Genomic DNA, 23,229 nt, shown 5'->3' on the forward strand with positions numbered 1-23,229 from the left:
TTGGTGTCAAGTCAATGAAATACCTTGTCCAAGCTTTTTAAAAAAGGCAGTGATACATTTGTTCGAGTCAGGCTGAAATGAGAAAAAATATTTCCATGTTTTTAACTATATTTTCAATAAAATGTAGATGGAGTAAAGATTTGAGAAGGAATTTGGGGTTTTTCTACTAATTGTTTTTATATGTTTTGAGGAAAGGCCTTGATCTAGAGCGATACAAACAGTAGCCACTTACTTCAGAAAAATAGAATTTGAGAAGTCCTCTAGAGTGGCCTTTGGGCTCCAGGGCTCTGGAAAAGGCAGTCCACAGCTTGCCTACATCCTGTAGCATGTTCACATCCTTCCTGCTAAGGTCTTTTTCTGGTTTTATGGTTGTTTTTTAGCAGCTGCAGGTATTGCTCAGCAGGGTTGTTGCAGCCTGGATCCACTTGGTGCTGCTGTCCTTGGTCAGGGGCTTTAGGACACAACACTGAGTGCAGACCATGCACAGCACATTGGCTGGTTGGCACAAGAGCTTCCACCTCAGAGCAGGTTCTTCAGCACAAGAACATGTGGCTGATGTGCAGAAAAATGCATTTAGAGGCTTGCATTTAGCAGGGTTGCACATAGAGGCATCAAACTTGGAGCAATTGATGAGAGAAGCCCCATCTCAGAGACTGTGGGGGTCTGGGGATGTGTGAGGAGATGCCTTTGTGCAACTTATTTAGCTATTTCCACTTATAAACTATTCCCCACTTATATTTCCCACTTATAAGTGGGAAATCAACTATTTCCTACTTATAAAAGCCAAGGAGATGCAGGTCTGGGAGGGATTATTTTGACTGTCTAACTTGGATTCCCTCCCCTTACAAATAGGCTGGAACAGCTCCTCTGGAAGGGTTTTGAGGTGCAAGATGTAAAGTGGCACATCCCTTGATCAGGCACTAAGTGAATTAAAGGATGTGAAATTTAAGTTTTCTTTGTTAATTTTATTGCAAGGATGGGAGGACACGTGGAAGTTGTTGAGATTCCTGGTTGTAAGCAAAGTTGCTGTCTGCTGATCTGGAGTGAGGGCTGTGTACAGACACTGAAGAGATAATTGGCAGAAATTGCTGATGGATGTCACTTGTAAACCACAACAAAAACATCTACTTTTTCTGCTTTCTGCTCTTGACAATAGTTAATCATAGTACAAGAGAAATGCTGTACGCCATCACTGAGTCACTTGTTTTTCATTATAATCTGAAAATCTTTTCCCCTAGGATAAAAAAAAAAAAAAAAAAAACAAAAAAACCTGTAACCTTCTCATCCCCTTCAAACATGAAAACTTCCAGAACAAGCAAATAATAAATGAACAAGGCATCACTCTGAACAGACATCTGTGCATTACTAATACACAGAGACCATTGCAGTGTTTAAATGGAGAACATTATCTCCAAATGCCTGAGACATGCTGAAAGGAATTTTCTTCACAGAACAAGAACTGCTTATTCCTCAAACCTGTGTAGCATGCTGCCAGCAGAGCATGTGTGCTTGTTTTCTTGATTTTGCTGGGCTTTAGTGAAATGTAATCATGACTTCACATCCCTGGTCACATTGATGGTTGTAAACACATTAAAAGTCGGGGAGTTAGTCAGTGTGTGTGCCCAGACCACTGGGCTGGTTGTACTGGTGTGCTGTGGGTTTACACCAGTGCAGTGAAGGGCACAATTTGATTTTACAGGCAGTAGCTGGGATAAAATAAGCCATGGACCTAAGTCACTGAGGATTGATGGTGTTGCATACCCTGCTACCAGCTGTGTGCTAACAGTAGCAAACAATGCAATTAAAGCTGTGGCTAATCCAACCTAATGAGGTTTTCTTGTAAAATGGACAGAAGCAGCTCTCTTCACCTCTCCCAACAGCAGCACCACTCAACACCCTTTCCATGTGCATCCCTGGCTGCAAAACTCACATCATCTTCTCCTTGCTGTGCATCAGTAAGGGCAGAATTTCACTGGGGGAGCTTCCTGCCCTCCCCTGCTCATAGCACAGGCTGTGGGAACACTGGGGCTCCTGGGGTGTGAGCAGGTCCTCACTGGGGTGGGTGCTGCTCCTGCAGGTACCACTGCAGGGAAAAAGGAACGTTGGTAATGGAATTCTTTCTCCAGGGCCCAATTTAGCAGGAATGTTCAGCTGACGTGTTTTCCACACCACAGCAGAACCACTCCTGCCTCCATCCATCTGTCAAAGCCCAGCAATGTGGCACTGCAATGGAGGCATCCTTTTGTCAGCACAGAGACAATGAGAAATCAGGGGCTGAGATTTTGAGGGCACAGTAAAATAAGAATATTTTAATTCTGAATGAGTAAGAGGCAGATTGTAGATGCCTTGAGTGGCCTTTTGGCAAAGCTGCTCTCTCTCCTGATTGTGGTGGTAGCTAGAGGTGAGCAGTGCTCTGCAGGGCTTTGGGAGTATCACACACAGAAATTGTTCAGCTCATTCCCATCACCTATTTAAGCATCGATTTCATTGTGTAATCAAATAAAGAGAATGTGTTTTGGCACACCCCATCAAGCCAGATGTTGCTGTCTCTAAATGAGCCAGCACTTCGTGTCAGTAATGCGGTGTCGTGCATGCACAGATGGCTTTTGGAAGGGAATTCAGTTACCTGCTTGAGAGGTTCTAAATTTCCATCAGGGCAGTTGGATAAAAAAGAAGAGAAAAGGACACAGTCTAAGATGATCTGGCCATAGAATTTAGTTCCCAGAGTGCATTTTTGTGTAGCATTGATTATTTAACTGGCGATCCATTTGATGCAGGGCAGAGGGAACAGCGCGAAGCTGTGTCAGGGGAGGTTCAGGTTGGATGTTATAAAAGGTTCTTCATGCAGAGCGTGGTTGAGAAGTGGTCCCAGCACCAAGCCTGACAGAGCTCAAGGAGCACTGGGACAATGCTCTCAGGCACGGGGTGGGGTTCCTGGGGCTGTCCTGTGCAAGGCCAGGACTGGGACTCCATCATCCTTGCAGGTCCCTTCCAGCTCTGGATATTCCATGATCCTCTTTAGTAGTAGCTGTGAGACCATGGTTCAAATGAAATTGTATGGGTTGGTTCTTATTATTCCAAGCACTGCTGTCACATGCTAAAGGTGTCAAATACTTGAAGATGATCTGAAGAGAGTTGGTTTTGAACCTCAGAGTGTAATCCTTCTCTCCAAGGCCCCTGGAAAATAGCAAAGGGATTTTTCTAGCCAAGGTGAGGACACATTTTCTCATTGTGTGAGCTGCATCTGGAAACCTGGACATGAGCAGAAAGCCACAAATCATGGCTTGCATCTTTCAGAGGGGCTAGGGAGCTGTGCATTGTTTACAGGTGGTGGTGAAAATGCTTCTGAGGAGCAGCACGTGCTTGTTCTTCCTGGCTTGAGTGGACATGACGGCAGCAGATGGAGCCACCTCCTCCCACAGCTGGGACTCAGAATGGTGTTAAAGAACATGGAAAGGCTGGACTTGAGTGATATTAATCACATGGTTTAGGCTAGTCACAAGCATAATTACCTTGCTAAATCAAAGTACACTGGGATATGCGTATAATAATTAATGCAAGATGGGGACAGACTTTGTTAGAGTCATGTGGAAAGCCACGTGTTCCCCTTGCTGGTTTCTCTTTGGTCTCCATATGTAGAGAAATGGCCTTACTTCTTAAGCTATAAAGCATATGCATTTGCAGGGTGAGGAAATAGATCTGCTGAAACAGATTAAGAAACTGAGTAATTGTAAAAAAAAGTAATTGTAAAAAATTTTACAATTACTAAAGCAATAATAAAAAAATTGAGAAAGAGCATGGATTTTTTTTACCCAATAATGAAAAATAATCCAGGTGGACTTGGCGTATTAAGATGTATTGGATACAATAGTGTGAGGTACTTTCCATTTCTCCCTTTCTTCTATGGTCAATCCTATTGGGAGGGTCTTGCTTTGACACTCAGTTACAACCTCCAAGGAACACTTCCAGCAGCAAGATCTGACAGTCTGGCAAGGTTTTTCTTATTTGTTTTTTCCCAGTCTCTCCCAGTAGCACACTCTTAAGACAGCAAATGATGCCCAAAATGTAGTTTTGTTCTCAGCCTGTGATTCATCCCTGCTAAAGCCACAAACTGTGTAAGAACGTTGGCAGCTCTGCTCAGGGTGGTTGTTCAGGACCAGGTTGGATGAGGCTTTGAGCACCCTGGTCAGGTGGAAAATGTCCCTATCCATGGCAAGGGGTTGGAACTGGATGTTCTTAAGTTCCTTTCCAACCCAGACCATTCTATGATTCTGTTACTCTCTGTATGGAAGTTCAGTGGAAATGCTGCTCTGATCCCTCCAAGTTTGGAGGGACTTAGCAGATCCCTGCTCCGCAGCTGAGAGTTGTGGAGTGAGACAGAGAACCAGAGTTCCATGGGCTCTGCCTTCCCTTCCTCTCCTACAGGACACCACTGCCCACCTGGGAGGTTTCACTGCTCAGCTGTGCAGATGCTGATTTGTCGTCCCTGCTGCTGGCTCCAGGTTTGGAAAGTGAGCCCAGCATTTATCTCTTCACCTCTCCTATCAACAGATATCCTGAAAATATGTTCAGATTGAGCAGCATTAGGTGTCCCAGGCTTTCTAGCTGTAACAATGAAATGTTGATAAATGGCTGCGCTGTCTGATTGCTTCAGGTCTAAGGGAAGAGGAATTCAGTAAATCAAGCAGTGACTTTCAGTTTAATGTAATCTCTTGAATTACAGTTTTGGTCTCACCTGCTGGGTTTGTCAATGCACAGGAGAAGATTCATGCCTCTCTGTTGTACCAGATACAAATAACTCAGAGCTCCTTTTGCACGTGAGGAAAAATAGGCTTCCATCAAATTTTGGTTGCATTTCACCTGCTAGACTTCTGCTGAGTATAATGTGAAACTTGTTCTGAAATTAATCTGAATTGAGACATAATATGTGTCTTTCAACATAATGAAATCTCTTTTAATGATGAATATCAAAATGAGGAGTGATGAGGAGCCAGCCACCTCAGTGGCTTCTTCTCCAAGGACAGGCAGCTGGCAAACACTGAAAATAAAACCTCTTTAAGTTGTGGACCTGAAATCTCAGAAATGCCTTTTTGAACATTTCGCCCCCAGAGTAGTGATTGGCTTAACCTCATGGAGGCTGGGAAAAATTTTCAGATGACAAATGAAGGTTTAACTCATAAGAGTAACTTGCAAGATGTTTACTAAATCTTATAAAGTAGGTGGTGTTATTCTTGTTTGACCAGTGGGAGAGGTAGCTCTTGGACTTTTGAAATAAGTGGAACAAAGTCATGCAGGGAGTTGCGTGGCTGCTAGATCGTTCTTTTCTCCATTAAAAAGTAAATTTGTGAAGGTGAGCGGCTTTTTAAAGGTGTGAAAACATCCTGTAGGCTCTAGAAAGCTCTTTAGAAAGTAATGCTCGTCAAAAATTGAGGAGAGGCAATACAGTACTTTGCTTAGCTTGCTTCTCATCATGTAGGTCTTAATTTTTCAAAGTGGGTTTGTGGGTCTGCTGTCATAGAGTGTGGGCTGTTTACTGCATTGATTGGATTTGTAGAACTTTATCATCAGTTGGATTCTAAACTTGGGTGCCCCCCTTGAGTCAGGGTTCCCTCATAATGGACGGAGAAGAAAGGGAAGAGCATCTTGAGAAAGACCATCTGGAGGGGGTCAGCTGCTGGTTGAGTCACTTTTCTACTTGGTAGGTAAAAATAAACCTTGCAGGCTCTAAATAGGCTGAGGGATTTTTTTTTTTCTGTATAATTCCATATTTTATACATCGGTCTTTATTAGACTTGGTGAACCCAACACACCTTTAAGTCCATGGAAGATTGCATGAACCCACTGGCAAGAGTCCTGTCTCAATTCTTGAGTCTTGGATACAGCCCTTGCTTTGGAATATACTTCCAAGTATATTCCAAAGTACATTCCAAGTACAGTAGTTGAGTTTGATGTGTTTTGCTCAAAGTGCACTGGAATGGGTCGTGTTGCAACAAAAAATGTTCCCTTCTGGGATTTCTGCCACAATTGTTACACATGTGGCACCTTACACGTGGGCTTTGTGTCTATTTTTGTATTCTTTTCAATATGAAGTAGTTGAGATTATCATGTTAAATCCTTCCAAGTCACAGCAAGGTCAGTGGCTGCTCTGGGTGTGGGTATCTTCCACAAATTTAGGTGAGATGGTCACCAGTTGAAGTGGCAGCTGCAAAACAAGCACTGGGTGATCTCAGCTGGCCATGAACACACATTTATATCTGCCAGAATGGCCTGTCATCCTGACTTTCTGCTGGACAAGAAGACTCTCTTGTGCTGCTCATGTGTTGACCTCTTACAGAGACACCTTCAATAAATTTGGAAGTCCTTGTACAATCGATCACCAGTCACACTGATGGATTCCAGCACTGCACTCCTTGTGTTGATTCCTGATTCTTAATCCGGCCTTTCATGCTCTTACTCATTAAATATGGTGTCCTACTCACTGGAAAATTTCTCATCTGGTAGCACTGGTGTTTCTGGGACCTGGGGCTTCTCTGCCACCTCATGCCTCTGTCCAGCCTCCGTGTGAAATGTCTCATCTTGGAGTTGTCTGCACATAGCAGAGGAAGAAAAAGCAACTTCTGTGAAGATGTGGAGATTCTGATTTGGTGTTTGTAAATGCTTAAAATCATCATCTTCAGTCCTGTAGCAGAAATCTTCATCCAAAAGACCTGTGAGTGACCATGGCTTCATTCCATACGAGAGTCTCAGGGATCATTCTGGAGGATGGAAAGAGGAAGCTCTCCTCTAGAGGGGCTCCCAGCACTGAGGGAGGCAGTGGTTCCTCAGCCCTCCTTCCCACCCTGAGGGGGAGTGGTGAGCTCTCCTCTGGCCTGATTCAGTGCCAGTGCTCAGGAAGGGCCCCACGTGAGTACAAATTCCTTTGATGTGCAGGCCCTGTGGACACGGAGCCGTGGGGCTGAGAATACACTGCAGCATGGGGCTCTCGTTTCTTCAGGGGGAAGACTGGTTTTCATGCAGCACCTTTTTATCTGTAAGGGGGGAGAGAGTTAAGTATTTATTTACTCACTTATTTGCTTTATCCTGAGCAGAGCTGAAACCTGCATTTTCTGCCGTGCGCTTCCTTTTGTATGCATTTCACTGCCAGCCTGTTTGAAAGCCCCGCGTTCCTCCGGGGACTTTCCAGACAAAACTGATGCAAAACTCTTTCTTCTCAGGTGCCTCACGATCATCTGTCATCCAATGCAAGCCAGGAGGCAACTGCCCCAGCAGACACAGAGGCATGACTAGGCAGCTCTCCCCTCTATCTGTTGCTGAAGATTCTGCTGCTCCCATTCTTGAGCTGCAGAATCGAAGTCCCTCGGGAATCTGTCGGCACAGCAGAGTCGAGAGGCAGAGCAGATCAGGTAGGAACCCACAGCCACACTCCTGGCTCTTCCCTCTGTCTCTGCAGAGATGGGGCAGGGCCCGAGCATGCTGAGGTTTGGTTTGCCCCGTGCAGGTCCTTCCCGAGCCCGGGGGTGAGCGGGAAGGTCTCGGGACTTCTGCTGGTCAGGATGACCCTGAGATGTGTTAGAAAGTCTCTTTTCCCAGCCCAGCAGTTGAAGAAGGAGTCAGAACTCTTCTGGTCTCATTCTCAAGGTTGTTTATTGTTTCTTATCTATAACATTCTTTCTCTGGCCTGCTGAGGTCCGTTCAGCAGGTCAGACAGAGGCACTCTGGTGTTATCTTTTTATACTAAAAACTACGTGTACTTTATTTACCACAACTTCCCAATACCCATCACCTGTGTTAGACAGTGAGCTTCTACTCTAAACCAATCCAAAAGTGCCAGCATCACAGCAGAAGATGGAGGCCAAGAAGAAGAAGGAGAAAGGCTGGACACGCCCAGATCCCTCCATCTTGCCTCCTGAACCCCCATTCTAAAAGCCCCAAAAATCTATTTTTCACCCTGTGACAAACTAATTATTATTCTACTTAGACTTTCGTGGCTTGCAGATCCTCATATAAGGTTGGTAATTTTTTCCATGGGTTGTAATCAAAATCACAGGTGTCTTGGGCTCTGTGCCAAGGTCTCTGAGCCCCGTGGCAGGGCTTTGAGCAATCCAGGGCAGCCAGAGGGATGTCCTGAATTCCAGCAGGAAGGTGGCACAGACGGGAGGAGAAGCCTGGGATTCACAGGTACACGACGTGCGTGAGGCGCCCGGCACAGCGCGAGGCGTGGAGGATCCTCAGAGCTGGTTAACCCCAACACACGGTTAGGTTTCACAGAGTGGTTGTGTCTCCTCAGCTTCAGCCTGGCCACATGCCAGAACCCTTAGGAGTTCCGTCTCAAAGACAGTGATGACCTCAGCTCACGCCCACAGATGGTCTGATGAAGAGGAAGAGAAGGAGCAGCAGGTGGAAGGATTTCTAGGGAAGACCATCACAGCTCAGATCAACAGTCAGCTTCACTGCAGAACTTCACTGCAGAAGTTTAGCTCAAATGAACCTGTAGGTGTGGTGAACACTGACCTCTTCACCGTGGTGGCCATCCAGCAGCTGCAGGGATGGGATGGGAGCAGTTGCAATGTGCAGCCACAGGCTTGTGAGTCTGCTAAACCACTCTGTTGAGGAGGAGAGACTTTAAATGAGTGAAATAATTTAACTGTCTGATCTTTTCGGAAGGAAACTATTTAATTGCCTGAGTTCTTTGGAAGACTGCCTGTGTAGATACTGTGAGCAAAAAGGGGAGGAAGAAGAGTTTGGATCTCCCTTGCACTCTGGACCTGGGGAAGCTGAACCTTCCTCTTGTCACTGTATCTCTGATGGCAGCAAGAGTCACCCATTTCCTCCTTGTGTTGGAAAACAGAGGGATCTTGTGCTCCAGGAGTACTCTCTTGATGGAAGGCCTCAGAAGAGTATTGGAGGTGATCATTGCTGCCAGGAGCTGATGCAGCATCTTGCAGTTAAGATCAAATCTAATCATAGCTAAGAAATCAGAAAACCAAATTTCATTTTTCCAGATATCAGGCTGAAATAACTGTGCATGGTGGCACTAAGGTACATCCAAAATCAGAATCCATCTTCTCCAAGAAAGGGCTCTAGGCCACTTGAGTAGTGTCTGGACATCAAACTCTTCTAAACACTTACTTTGCATTTATTAATTTCCCTTTTGATCCTGATCTTCCTATCCTTATCAGAGAAGTCTAACTACAACTGACCCAGTAGGTAAGCAGATACAAAGAATGTAATTTTCTAGGGTCTAGTTGCCAAAAATAGCCAGAAGAGTTCTGATGAAAAGCTGTAGGCTTTGATTTTCCTCATCTCACTCCTCTGAACGCTGCAAGCAAAAGGCTCTTCTGTGACCATCTTGTCAGTAAGAACTGCACTGTGGCCAAGGGACCATGCAGGGCTGTTTCTGCCTACTGCCTTCCACACAGTTTGCCATTGGCCAGTGACATCTCCCTGTGTCACCTGCAGTGTGATCTGCATTCTTACCTGTTCTTTCACCTTGGTTTCTGTGCTCTTCCCAGGATAAGTCTCTTGGTTTGTTCCAGTCCCATCCAAATGCAGACCCCAAGGATTTCTGCTACCTTGCCAGTTGTAACATACTGTCTCCCAGCCACTTTGGCTGATCAGTTTGTTTTCTCCTCATTATCATTTGGCTGATCAGTTTGGCTGATCAATTTGTTTTCTCCTCACTATCATTTGGTGTCTAAACACAAGTGCTTGCTCCATGACTTGGAAATCCCTAAACCTCTGTAATAGGAACCATGTGCCTGCTCACCCTGTGGCTCACCCCCATCATTATTTTGAAATCTATTTCTTATTTTGTCCTTTTGATTCTTTGGCCAGGAATTAGGTGTGCACATCCCTTGGATTTTGAAAGCAGCTGTCAAGCTGCTCTGTCACGGGGAATCAATCACAATTTCACTTAAGTTAATTGCAAATATCTGGTCTAGAGTTAAGTGCCTCCAGTGAGCTTAGATGTAGATAGATGTAGATATATGAGGATGGAATCAGCTCCCCTCTCACCATGCCTTTCCATTATCATTAAATATAAAGGGGCCCCAGACAACATGTTCATCCTGAACACACAGTTATTTGCTAACTACATCACAAGGAATGAATCCCACTGATTAAAAACTTACAGCAGCTCCCCACTGTGCATTTATTCAGGCTAAAACTTACACAGGTCTTTAAATCCAAGGTAGGTCTTGCAACAAGTGTGTGTTTCTGTGCCTTTCCCTGATACTCAGACCTGGGACTGTAACATCCAAATCAAATGCTGATGGTGGTGTCATGCATAATGACACCAATTGCATCATTATTGTGTAATTGGAAAATAAAAAGCATGGCTAAAAGTGCTTTATTCTTCTATCATTGTGTGATTATTTTAAGTGGTAGCTGGAAAAGGACTAATTGCATGGTAGTTTTACTTGGCAGGAAGACCTGCAAGTTGATGCTACTATAATATATTCTTTTTAAGCCATTCTAACTTGCAAATAAACTGTAATTTACCTTTCAATAGATGTCAGTCATTATTAGTACCATAAAAATATCTACTTTCTCTCAGCAGCCAAGGAGAATGCTAAAAGGATGCTTGCCTTTTCAGACCCGTGGCTGATTATCCTCTGCATGTTTTTAATAAACCTGTAATTTTATTTAAATTCTTGATTCATCACTAAACAATGGAGCCACTGAATACAGATTATTTTTAGGGAAAAAACACATCACACAATTGCAACTGCAAAAAGCTCCATGTCCTAGTTAGGAAAATTCTTGATTCCAAATCAAGAATAGCAAATCAATAGCATTTCCTGCTATGATAAATCTTTTTTTTATGTGTAATATTTATTTACAGTAATAGCTTGGAACCCCAGTTCGACATTTCTTTATGGCTAATGTAGCAAAACCAATAATATGAAAGGAAATTATACCTGATTGTGAAAGAATACCTCTGTCACGTAAAAGCTGGCTATAGGGCAGTGTATGCTCTCACTCAGTGCATCTGTAACTTCTCTCAAAATCATATTGTTTCTACTGTACATCACATCATGTATTAATGTGGCTGATAATTGATGGGAGTAGTTAAGAATAGCTTCAGGCCATGATTTTTAGAAGATATTCCTGTTTCTTCTCCCAGACTGTGTTGAGGTCAGACAGGGTGAATGGTTGGAGCTCAGTGCTGCCCTGTGGGCTCCCAGGACAGCAGTGTTAGTGCTCCTTGTTTTCAGCAGGGATCTAGGAGAGCAAAGGAGGGATCATGGGTTGCATCTCTGGGAGATCTGTCTGGAGAGCAAGGCACCAGTCAGTGAGATTAAATTCTCCCCACTTGTGTTAGGAAATGTGCACTTAGGTCTGAAAACCCCTGGAAAAAACCAAAACCACTGTGCTGAAGTGGGAAATGCCAACTCTCCTGTTGCTCCTTGTTGATGTGCAGAGGTTTTATTTCTAGCCATGCCAAGCTTCACTTTTGTCCAGTTTCCTTTGTTAACTTCAGAAATGTAAGTACACCAACCTGACTGCAAAAAGCCTTTCTCTGCTTGGGTACATAAAGCCAAACTATTTCTTTCCACCCCAGCTTGTAAATAAAAGTGGTTGTGGAATTAAAGTGTTGAGGAATAAGAACTTGGTGCTGTCTCCAGACCTGCAGGCTCAGAGAGCTCTTGTGTTGCACACATGCACAGTAATTTGCCTCTGTAACATTTTATTCTGGAGGTTTGCTGGCAGAGGGAATGAAGGGCTGATAAAGCAAATAGTGACAACAGCTTATTTGTAATGCTGTTACCTCAGCCCTCACTGTTGTGTTTGTGTTTGGTTCTGCCTCCTTGAAGTGACAGAGTTGGTATTATTAAAATACTTTTGTGCAGGATTTCAGTATTTGTGGGACATAGAGGAGCTATAGGGAGAAGTCAAGGGACGATTTGTGACTTGGACAGAATTGGAGGTTTTGCCAAGAATTATTCTGAATGCATTCATTACATGTACAACTCTTTTTCTATTCTTCCTTTTGTTTTTCTCTTTCAGGAGAAGAAGGAACACAGACGCACACAGAGAGCAGCAGCCAAGAAGCTGAAGGACAGACACGATGCCAGTCTTGCACATCCACATTTCTCAAGCTAATCTGGAGATTCCTGATCATTTTGTCCGTCTCTTCCTCCTGGGTTGGGACCACACAGTTTGTCAAAATCACTTTTGAGACCTTTGACTGTCCCTTTTTCATGACTTGGTTCTCAACAAACTGGAACATTATGATTTTTCCCATTTATTATTCCGGGCACCTTGCAACTGCACAGGAAAAGCAGTCTCCAATCAAAAAATTCAGGTAGGCTTTATCGTGGCAGTATCCCTTTAAAAAACCTAATTCCTGAGGGCTGAGATCACTGCTGTGCTCAGTTCCTCCCCTGGTGTCAGAATAAAGGTCATGCTGCAGAAAACCTCATTCATAAATAGCTCACAGGAGGCTGACAGATGAGTGATGTGTGCTGAATAAACGGGTACCTGATTGTTAAAGGGCTTTTTTAATGAGTTGAAAAGGTCAATAATCTGCTTATAATCTTGCTGTTATGTTGTCTAATATCTCTATATTTTGTGTTCTTGCCTGGATCAGGCCATTGATGAATCTGTCCTGGTCCATTTATGATAGAATAGCAGTGTTGGGTACAACCAAACCAGCTCCTAGCTGGGCAGAAAGATGCTCAGAGACGAGGAGGTGATTTCCATGGGGAAGACCATGGCTTGTTCTCCGTGCTGAGCAAGTACAGCAGAATGCAAATTGCCCTCTCCTCCTGCTGGAAATGTATAAATCCCTTTTCAGTAGCCCCTGAGAAGTCAGAGAAATACAAGGTTAAGGGGGAACCCAAAGAAATCATCCAGTCCAACCACCAGTGCTGCAGCTGAGCTTCACCTTGGGCAGTTCTGAGGAAAACCACATCTAATCTGTCTGCAGGGCTTGGAGGTACCTCACATTCTGTGGCAATTGATTTCACAGCTCCTCCTCCACTTCTGTTATTCCACTGATCTGACAGTGACATGGGAGCTGCTTTAAAGGACAGGACAAAACTCAGCTCACCAAGAGACACCACACCTTGCCCAGGGAGGGAAGGGATTCACAGGGTCATTCTGGGCTGAGATCCAGTTCTGTTCTTTCAGTGCAGGTTTGCTTGGAAAAGAACCTGCCTGACTCCAGCAGAATTGTCAAAATTCCAGCAGGAATTACCCAGTGTGGGGCCCATCCCTGGCTCCTGCTGTCCCTGAACACACAGGAATCCCATTTGTGACTGTATGGCTGGAGTGCAGCAGGGCCAAACTCTTCCCTCAGCTGCTTTTTGCCAGGATCTGGGATGTAATTTGGCCCTAAATTATCATTTCTGTCAAATCAGTGTGACTGAAATTGAACAGTTGCACTTAATTAAGTGCTTCTCTGCAAACCCTGGTGCTTTGTCTGTTAATGATGCTTCATTCAGATTTCTGCTGGAGTGTTTGTGAGAACATGAACAGTGTCAGCTTGGCTTCTGCATGTGGGGTGAAGTAATAACAATTGCACAGCAGATAAGGAAGAAGATGAGAAGAAATATCCCTGCAGATAAATCCCCTGCAGTTGGTTCATTCATTATATCTCTATCAGAGCAACGTTTTTGGGCAATGCATAAAAAATTCCTGTGCTTAAATAATTTATATATTTCCCCAGCTGTTAAGAATTGAGCTTTTAAAGTTGAGGACACTGTCTTAGATGCCACAGGAATTTCTGCAGTGAATGTGTGGACTCAGGAATAGTGTTAGAGGTGATGGGAATCTTCCCAGAGTATTTCTTATTCCAGATATGTCATGAACTCACGTCCCAAGGAGGAGGTAACTGCTGGTAAATAATGATTTCATCAGGGAGAGAAACTACTTGCTCAGTGCTGTGTTACAACTTGACTGTCCAAACTCTTACAAATTGGATAAGGGATGAGCATCTCCTCAGGATGAGCTCTCTATTTTTTGGGGACCTAAAGGATTGAAAATATGTAGTTTTAACTTGTAGACAGATTGAATTTGATCTTTGGAGGTAATTTCACCCAACCTGTTCAGGGGTGTTTTCAAACCTGCACTAATTGTTTGTGTATTTTCTTGATTTGCATTCTTGATATTGTTCCTGTTATGAGGTTTTTTATTACATTTTGTAAGATTTCTTGCTGCTTCATTTGCCTGTTTTATTCCTGTGCAGTAGCTAATTCTTGTCAATAAACCCATTTGCAGCAGTTCCAGGCTTTCCTTGGAGACCAGAGGTGATTTATCTCTATGTTTCTGGAGGATGTAGTTACTCTCCAGGAGCTTTAAAGACAATCAGGCATTTTGTCCAGCAGATACTCCCAGTGGATCTGAACAAACAATATCTGTGACATCTTGGCAGAGATCAGTGATCCTGGAAGTGACTTGCAGAGTGCTGCCCCAGGCTGGCAAAGCTGCAGAGAGCCACTGCTCCTTTAATAAATTCCGCTTGGAACCACAGGAGTCTCAATCCTCAACTTTAGATTGGCTTTCTGGAAAGTTTAGGCTGCTCAGTACCTAAAGGAGCTGCAAGAGAGGTGGATTTTTGACAAGGACAGGGAATGGCTTCAGACTGAGAAAGGGTAGGTTTAGATTAAATATTGAAAATAAATTCTTGACTTTGAGGGTGTGAGGCCCTGGCACAGGGTGCCCAGAGAAGCTGTGGCTGCCCCTGGACCCCTGAAGTGTTCCAGGCCAGGCTGGATGGGGCTTGGAGAAACCTGGGATAGTGGAAAGTGTCCCTGCCCATGGCAGAGTGTTGGAACTGGATGGGCTTTAAGGTCTCTTTCAACCCAAACCACTGTAGCTTTCTATTATTATAATATTTGAGATTACAGATTGTGTGTTTCCTACTTTTCACACTTTAGCTTAGAGATTCAATCTTGTGGTCTGAGAAAATAACTCATGGTTATGACCTCACTGCTGCATTTATCTGAACTGTCTTGGTTGTCTTGAGGCAGAAGACAGCTCTTGGTATCCCCTCAGTATTGTAAATAAAAGCTATGTCCCTCATAAAGAGCTTGAAACTCCTTGTATTAGTGCTGGATAAGATGATCTGAAGTTCAGGAGGCTCAGAAATAGGAAATTTAACCCTCCGAGCATTTACCACAGCAGAAGACACTGCACAGACTCGACTTAGGAGCCTGATGCAGTTGTGCTGTGCAATAGGTGGGTGAAATTTTCAATGTCAGTACATTTTGCCTCCCCATCTGACACCTTGGCTTCTCAAGGACAAGCACTGTGACACTGAGCAGCTTCCTGCCAGGATCCACCCATGGTGTGAGAGCTGAGATTGGAGCTGCAGCTCTTGCCAGCCTGAGGCACTGGCCAGGGGAAGCATTGGTATGTGCAGGTTTAATGTGAACAAAACACACTGGGAAGAGTTGGATTTCTTGGATAAGGAGAAGTGAGCATCCCCTGAAGTGCAGACTGAGCCATGGGTTGGTATTTGTGTGTATGAAACTGTCACTGCAGGTTTGTCACCCACAGTGCTGTCCCTCTGCTGCAGCAGCAGCTCAGTGCAGCTCCCTCAGCCACCTGTGGAACAGCAAACCCAGAGCTGCTCTGCTGAGGTTTTTCAGAGGGAACATCAGGAACAATCCATCCCCATGGGCCCTTCCTGTGGGACACAGCATTCCTGAGCCAGGCTCTGCAGGATCCCCTTTCCCTTTGCTGCAGCTCTCCAGCAGACAAACTGAGCTGGTCAGGCCCTTTCTGCTGGCTCAGATTCAGCCAGTGCTGGGGACACAACTCACCAGGGAGCTCAACCACACTCAGTTTGGTGCCTGCCACCTTGTCTTGGTTTGGAAAGACAGGAGTCTGCTGAGGAAGGCAGGAGCCTCCCCTGAGATGGAAAATGTAAACCCCCTCCCACCGAATTGTTATAAATTTTAAATTAAGGGGCTCTCAGGCAAAAAATATGGGAGCAGGAATAACAGTTCTTTATTAGAGAAGAAAATAAAAATATAAAATGAACAATGCAGTGAATCAAAACAACACTGACAGAGTCAGAACACAACCTGACACCCTGTAGGTCAGGGTGTTGGCAGCAGTGCCATTGGAATTGTGGCTGCAGCCCTCCTGCAGTGTCAGGGGTGGTTCTGCTGGAGCAGGGATCCTGTAGAAAAGGGTGCAGTCTCTTCCTCTGAAGATCCAGGGGAAGAAGAGGCAGCTGCTGTTCCTGTGGGGAATCCAGTGGAGAAAGCCATGCTGGTGTTCCAGAACCTCCAGATTATATCCAGGCAGGAATGCTTGGCTCCTCCCTCTGGGCTCACATCTCTCAATGGGATGCTGTAGCTCTTATCAGCCATGCAGTGACATTCCATGGCTGTTATCAGCAGGTGTCCCCTCCTGAGGGAGGAGTGGTTGTGGAAGAGATAAGGAAAACAGCCCACTGAACAGAAGATGGCAAATAGAATACAAATTGCTTGGCAATCCAGGACACCCCTGCAGTGGAGCAGGGAGGTATTTTATTGCTGCAGATGCCATCATTTAGGCAGATGCACTGAATTTGTGCTCCCAGAAGGGGCTGCTGTGTCATTTGCTGCCCTCACGTCACTGGGGCCTTGCCAAGTGCTAATCCAGGTGATGTCACTGCATTCATTCCCTGTGTTCCTGTGCCCCAGGTCTCTGCCTGTTTGCTGTTTTCCTCTGTGAGCTACTAAAAACCAGCTGCTGGATTTCACTCCAGAGGAGGGAACAAACCCATTCCTGTGCAGGGCCTGGCAGCAGAATAACTGAGAGGGCACAGAGCTGTTCAGTGGGTGCCAGAGGCAAAGCTGCACGACTGCCCTGAGGTGCTGTAATTCCTGAGAGCATGGCACACTGCCCAGAGCTGAGGACTACCTGCAAGGAAAAAGAGTTATTTGTGTTAGAGGGCAGGTTTTAAATAGACTTCTTGTGCATTTGGAAATAGTTTGTGTCGTAGTTTCAGGGTCAGCTGTCCCTAGATGTGTCTGTGCCTCTAAGGCAGCAGCCTGCAGCATTATTTGTGTGGGGAGGGTTCCATGGAGCCCCCTCTCCTAAGCCCAGGGTTTTAATCACTGTCATGTCTGAAAACTCCTGCAAGTTTAATTTTAGTTGCATGTCAAAAAGGCTGAGTTAACCACTGAGCCACCAGCCCTCAGAAAGCCTCAGGCAATCTGACTGGGAAAATAAAGTATTCTCCCAATCTCCTCACTGACTGAGCATTATTCATGGAGCTCTCCTAGGCACAGGGGTGAATTCATCAAGTTTCTGCCTCACTCAGCCTGACCCTGTCAGAGACTTTGTTGTATTTTCTTCGCTGAGAGTTGAGGAACCTCCAGCCCCTGTTTTGTCTGGTCACTGCTGTGTGTGATGGAGGCCCTTTCACCTGCTTAAATAGCCCATATAATTTTATATATATATATATATATATATATATATATATATATATATATATATATATATATATATGGCCTAATAATAAGTATAAGTATAAGTATAATAATATATAGTATAATAGTATATTATATTTTAATATAATATGTTACTATATGATGTATTTTATAGATTTTATATATTATATTGATTATAGATCTATTATATTTTTTATATATATATACAGATATATATATAAAATAAAGGTAATCTCCTATATCTGCATGCCAAGGAACACTGATGTGCTGCCAGTGAGTCCCTTCTCCCACAAGGAGAAAACTTGTCACCTCTAACTCCTGTTGAAATCAGAGTTACAAAAGCCTGCAAAGTTAGGCATTGATTTATTTGCTTCACTGAGTGTTTGCTTTCCATCTCAGATAAATGATGCACGCCAGTAGCTGTTCTTTTTTGTATTTTAAACATTTTTATCCTGATCTTTGGTGAACAGGACTCCTGAGAGTGTTGAGGTCAACTAGAGTGAAGCAGATAATTAGCAGATCCACCAGCCTGAGTACACAGAGTTTGAGAATGGAATTTATTTTTATCAGAAATGATTGCTTTGTACACGAGGCTGCCTTAGTGGCATCAAGAAATGAGTGGTTATTAAGCTGAATCATAAAACCATTTAAGTTAAGATGTAGCTGATCTCACTTATTACATAGATGTTATTATTCTGATTTCCTCAAAATGAAAGTGATAGTTTCCAATCTTAAGAGGAAAAAAACTGCAATGTCTTTAACAGCAAAATTCCCAAGAAATAGTAAAAATGTTTAAGGGGCCCTGAAAACAATTTTGTCTTCCAAATCAGGATAGTTATCAGACCACCCCCACCACCCCCAAATAACAAACATTTTTGCCATCACATTGCAGCTCAATCTTTGAAGTTGCTAATTAGTTCTGCATAATGAGTGTTTTAGCAATCTTCCAGACACAGAGCAGTTTGGAGCCTGAGGGCATTTGGATTATTCCCTCCATGTCCCTTTCCTTGGAAGGATGTGCTGCAGGTTGAGGATGCCTTTGTTCACCCCACTGCTTTTTGGGGTCACATGTGGGACCTCCCGTGTTTTAAGCAGTGCCAGGGTGCCTGCCATGCCAAGAAGTGAAGCACACTGGGAATATCTTCAGGAATGCCTTCAACCAAGAGTGCAGACAGTGGAGTTGCTAAAAAACATCCTTCCCACTTTGGGATTCCTGAAATCCCAAGAAGCAAACGGCTCGCTGGAGCTGTGTGGGACACAGTGTTTGGGTATCTGGGGGTTCTGTTTGCAATTTAATTCTCAAGGAGGTGTCTCCTAGAAAACACAGCTTTTCACTGTACAATAAAACGAAGCTGTTAAATACCTTCCCCTCCCTTTCCCTTCCTTCTCTCACACTCCTGTGTGCCTGGCTCACTCCCACTGCCTGGTGGCTCCCTTCCCCACCACTCTGTGTCTGGCAGTCTCTTTGAGTATCTTTAGGCAATTCTTAAAGCTTCCTTGGCCATACATAAAAATATATTTCAGCAAGAATGAAAACAGGGCTTGGAGCAATGCAAGAAAAGAAGAAAATTGGCAAGCTGCAGAGAAAAAATGGTGATTCTAATCCCTGTGCTCATGGCCTTGAAGGCAGAGTCTGGGAGCTGTCAGAGCATTATAGATAACCTTCATTTCTGTGTGTGAGTCCCTGGATTATTGTTGCACAGAGTGTGATTATTCCAGGTAAGTCGCATCTTTTCTTCTTCCAAAATTGCTGCTTTAAGAAGATTGTGCCTTGTTTTCCCTGTGTGAATTCAATAATGGATTCTCCTGGGCATGTGGAGTAGTTAGGAAAAGCAGGATAAAAGCCTAATGAATGTTTGTTGTGCTGCAGTGAATGCTAAGGAAAACCCTGGCTGAGACTGAAACTCTTTTCTTTCCGTAGGGAATGCAGTCGGATTTTTGGTGAAGATGGTCTGACGCTGAAACTCTTTCTTAAAAGGACTGCTCCCTTTTCTATTCTGTGGACTTTGACTAACTACCTGTATTTACTGGCTTTAAAGAAGCTCACAGCCACAGACGTCTCTGCCCTGTTCTGTTGTAACAAAGCTTTTGTCTTCTTGCTTTCTTGGATTGTGCTCAAAGACAGGTTCATGGGAGCAAGGGTATGAACGCGCCTCCTTTTCCACTCTCTCATGTTTTCATAATTGCACTTTAACCCATCAGCCATGGTGCTGCCACAGCACTGCTGCACTGGGGCACCATGAAAGCCTTTCTCAATGAATTTTGTTAGAGATCAGTTAGAGACCTCAGAACTTCAGAGGGAGTTCAGGAGGGGAATTTCAAGGAGCTATTACAGCCAAGTGTAACGTGATGACTTACAATAGAAGAACTTCCGTTTTCATACAAACCTGTTCTTGTGGTGGTGTTCACAGGGGTCTCAGGATAAGGGAAGAGACAAGAATCTTGACTCTTTGTTTCAGAAGGTTGATTTATTATTTTATGATATATGTATTATATTAAAACTATACTAAAAGAATAGAGGAAAGGATTTCATCTGAAGGCTTGAAAGGAAAACAATGGAATGATAACTTGTGACTCTCAGAGAGTCCAAGCCAGCTGACTGTGATTGGCCATTAATTAGAAACAACCAACATGGACCAATCAAAGATGCACCTGTTGCATTCCACAGCAGCAGATAATTATTGTTTTTCTTTTCCTCTGAGGCTTCTCAGCTTCTCAGGAGAAAAAATCCTAATGAAAGGATTTTTCATAAAATGTGTCTGTGACATATTCTGTCTTGGCATTTTGAGCTGAAATTTTGTTAATTTTATTTTAAACTTAGTGGTGAATGCTTAGGTTCTAACCAAAGCAGTTTTATTCCTTGTTTGGATAGACAGATGTTTGTAATGTGTGATGTATATTTCTTGTGCTACCCTGTCACTTTTTACACACAAATTTACATGCGCATGTGTCAAAATTGCTTTAAAATTAACACAGGTCTCTTCTGTGGAGGTGCGTTTTGCACTGAAGTGTTTAAAAACTCACTGGCAGTAAAATGGACCCTGCAAAAATTTAAAACAGAACTTGAACAAAATGTTGTGCCCCTGGATCTGGGGAAAGCAAACTTGTGTAATTTTCCATGCACACATCTGCCACATGCAGCAATTTAAACTGTTGGCTTCACACCTTGGATGAGGAGTAGTGGGGATTTCTGCCAGTTCATTGGTGCAGATTCCCCTCTGAAATGGCTCAAGGTCGTGTTGGGCACAGTCCTGACTTAATTATTGAAAACCTTGAACTTCATTAGGCACTGGTTGGGGCCAGGTGTGGTGGCTGTGACCAGAAGGGACCAGCAGCAGCTGGATTTAAGTTCCATGGAAAGCATGGTGGATCAGGACACTCATCCAAGTCAGTTTGGTTTTTGAAAATGGGCACAGCAGCTTTTTCTTTTTTTTTTCTTTCTTCTTTTGGTTTTTTTTTTTTTTTTTTGGTTAATAATGTGATAGGTTCAGAAATGAAAGCACAAGACATCCTGTTGTACAGGTATCTCATCTGGCTTTTGGAGCAGCCACCAGGACACTGAGCAGAGCACTGTGCTTGCCAGGCTGAGGAGGTGAGCCAGTGCTTGAAGGTAAAGCCAGACTACCTGGAGATCTATTTCCTACACAGCTGAAAATACAGAAAGATCAGGTGAATGTGACCCTCCCTCAGCCCTGACTGACTCAAAGAATAAACAGGGTGTAAACCCTCAGTTCTCTACAGAAATAACAGCAACCATAACTAACGCCCTCCACCCCTTGATCATCTGAAGAAATTGAACATTTTGTACCCTTTAAGTTAATTTTCATCTCAAAGCAGCATCTTTCTGGCAGAGCAAGCATAGCTCTTGTGTTCTCCTAGCCTGCTCTGTTTAAGAAACCTAGAAATAAAAGCTGTTTTCAGTTATTATTTATTTTTCAGTGACTAAAGAAAGGTTGCCATGAATATGCATTAGTATGAATTCTGTAAACACCATGGGGTTCACAGAGAAAAAACCTGGAGGGAAAACTGAGCAGCAAATCCTGCACATAAACTGGATTTCGCTGCTCACTGGCAGAGCCTGGATGCCCATTGCTGGAGAGGTAATTCACAGTGTTTTCCAGCAGCTCTCCTGACAGAATAACACTTAATTATGTTAATAACCACGTTCTCCAGTGTTGGAGAGCTAAAGTACAGCAGGGCAGCACAGACCCAGCTTTTTGTGCCTGAATGCCTCAGGAGAGCAGCAGAATTGGGTTATTTGGGCAGTGAGGACAGGAAAAGAAATGAAGGTCTAATCCTCTACCTTGAGCCATGTTTTTATGGAAAAAATCTGAACCCAGGAGCTCAGCCAGCTTTTCCAAGGAGCTCAGCTCAGCTCAGCCCCAGAGCTCCGGAGCCATCGGGCACATCTGGGTGACATTGAGGTGGGGATTCAGAGTTCACAGAATTCACAGAATTCACAGAATCACTGGGTTGGAAGAGACCTTAAGGAACATGGAGTCCAACCCAGCCCCAACAGCTCAACTCAACCCTGGCACCCAGTGCCACGTCCAGGCTTTGTTAAACACACCCAGGCATGGGGACTCCACCACCTCCCTGGGCAGCCATTCCAGAACTTTCTCACCCTTTTTGTTAAGAACTTTTCCCTGCTATCCAACCTGTATTTCCCTTGGTGCAGCTTGAGGCTGTGTGCTCTGGCTGTGTCAGTGCTGCTGGAGAAAGAGCCCAGCCCCAGCTGAGCACAGGCACCTTTCAGGAGCTGTGAGAGTGATGGGGGCAGCCCTGAGTCTCCTTTTCTCCAGGCTGAGCACCCCCAGCTCCCTCAGGGCTTCCTCACAGGGTTTGTGTTCCAAGTGCTTGGGACAGCAGTGGCTCTGCAGTGAATTCCCAGCCCCCTGTCAGCCCAGTGTGGCTGCAGCAATCCCCAAACTGGCCACGGATGCCCACGGGCATGTGGGACCTGCCTGACATCCCTGGGATCCCCTGGCACCCTCCCTGCACACCTGAAAGCAGCTGCCAGCCAGGCTGCAGGGCTGGATTTTTAGATACCACATCTAAAGACAAACCTGTCTTGCTGCCCACCCATTCCACCATTGTGGAATGGCACAGTCCCACCCGTGGGGGCCCTGCAAAAGGCTGCACACAGAAGTTTCAGCTGCTGTGGCTGTGTTTGAGGCACCAGAGTTGTGTGCTCTGCAGGGAGAGCCTCGTGCCATCAGTGGTGAAGCTGTAGCACCCACCCGAGAGAGAAAAGCACCAGGGGAGGTTTGGGTTGGGTGTCAGGAAAGATTTCTTTACAGAAAGGGTGGTCAGGAGGTGAACAGGCTGCCCAGAGGAGAGGTGGAGTCACCATTCCTGGAAGTGTTCAGGAAATGTGTAGATGTGGTGCTTTGGGATATAGTTTAGGGTGGATCTGGCAGTGTGAGGTGAAGGGCTGGACTCAGTGAAGTCTTTTCCAACCTTAACAATTCTCTGGTTCTATTTATCTATAAAGTAGTGCAGGTAGAGCTCAGGTACCTTGAAGTACCTCCTGCCCTGGGCAAGGACACACAAAAACCATCCCTGCCTGCACCCCGGCCTTTGCTTGGACACTTCTGAACATCTCTCTCTCAAATTAATAACACATCCATGTTACACTTTGGGAAGTCCAGACAGCTTTGGCTCAAAGCAAGCACAAATACTTTAAAAACTTTACATATTTGAGTAGTTCTGCTGGCTTTTGCTGCTTAGTTTTAGACACATGCTTATATGTTTGCATGTTTAAGCCCTTGATTGGGCTTCAGTGTGGAGTTGAATCCATGTTTTTTAGGTAGGTGCAGAGTAGTCTGGGGACATT

The 23,229-nt window shown here is 44.4% G+C and overlaps 1 protein-coding gene across 3 annotated transcripts in view; it reads left to right on the forward strand.

Moving 5' to 3' along the window:
- The window catches only part of SLC35F4 (solute carrier family 35 member F4), a 118,167-nt gene that overhangs the window by 86,893 nt on the left and 8,045 nt on the right, over nt 1–23,229 (forward strand). For 2 of the 3 annotated variants that reach the window (XM_036385001.2, XM_036385002.2), the window contains exons 2-4: nt 7,215–7,403; nt 12,010–12,307; nt 19,315–19,534. In XM_036385001.2, coding sequence (XP_036240894.1) covers nt 7,215–7,403; nt 12,010–12,307; nt 19,315–19,534 — 707 coding nt within the window. The remainder of the gene's footprint in view (nt 1–7,214; nt 7,404–12,009; nt 12,308–19,314; nt 19,535–23,229) is intronic. The other variant, XM_036385004.2, reaches the window with a different exon arrangement.

This window comes from Molothrus ater, chromosome 6, assembly GCF_012460135.2.
Source record: "Molothrus ater isolate BHLD 08-10-18 breed brown headed cowbird chromosome 6, BPBGC_Mater_1.1, whole genome shotgun sequence".
Classification (NCBI taxonomy): Eukaryota; Metazoa; Chordata; class Aves; order Passeriformes; family Icteridae; genus Molothrus; species Molothrus ater.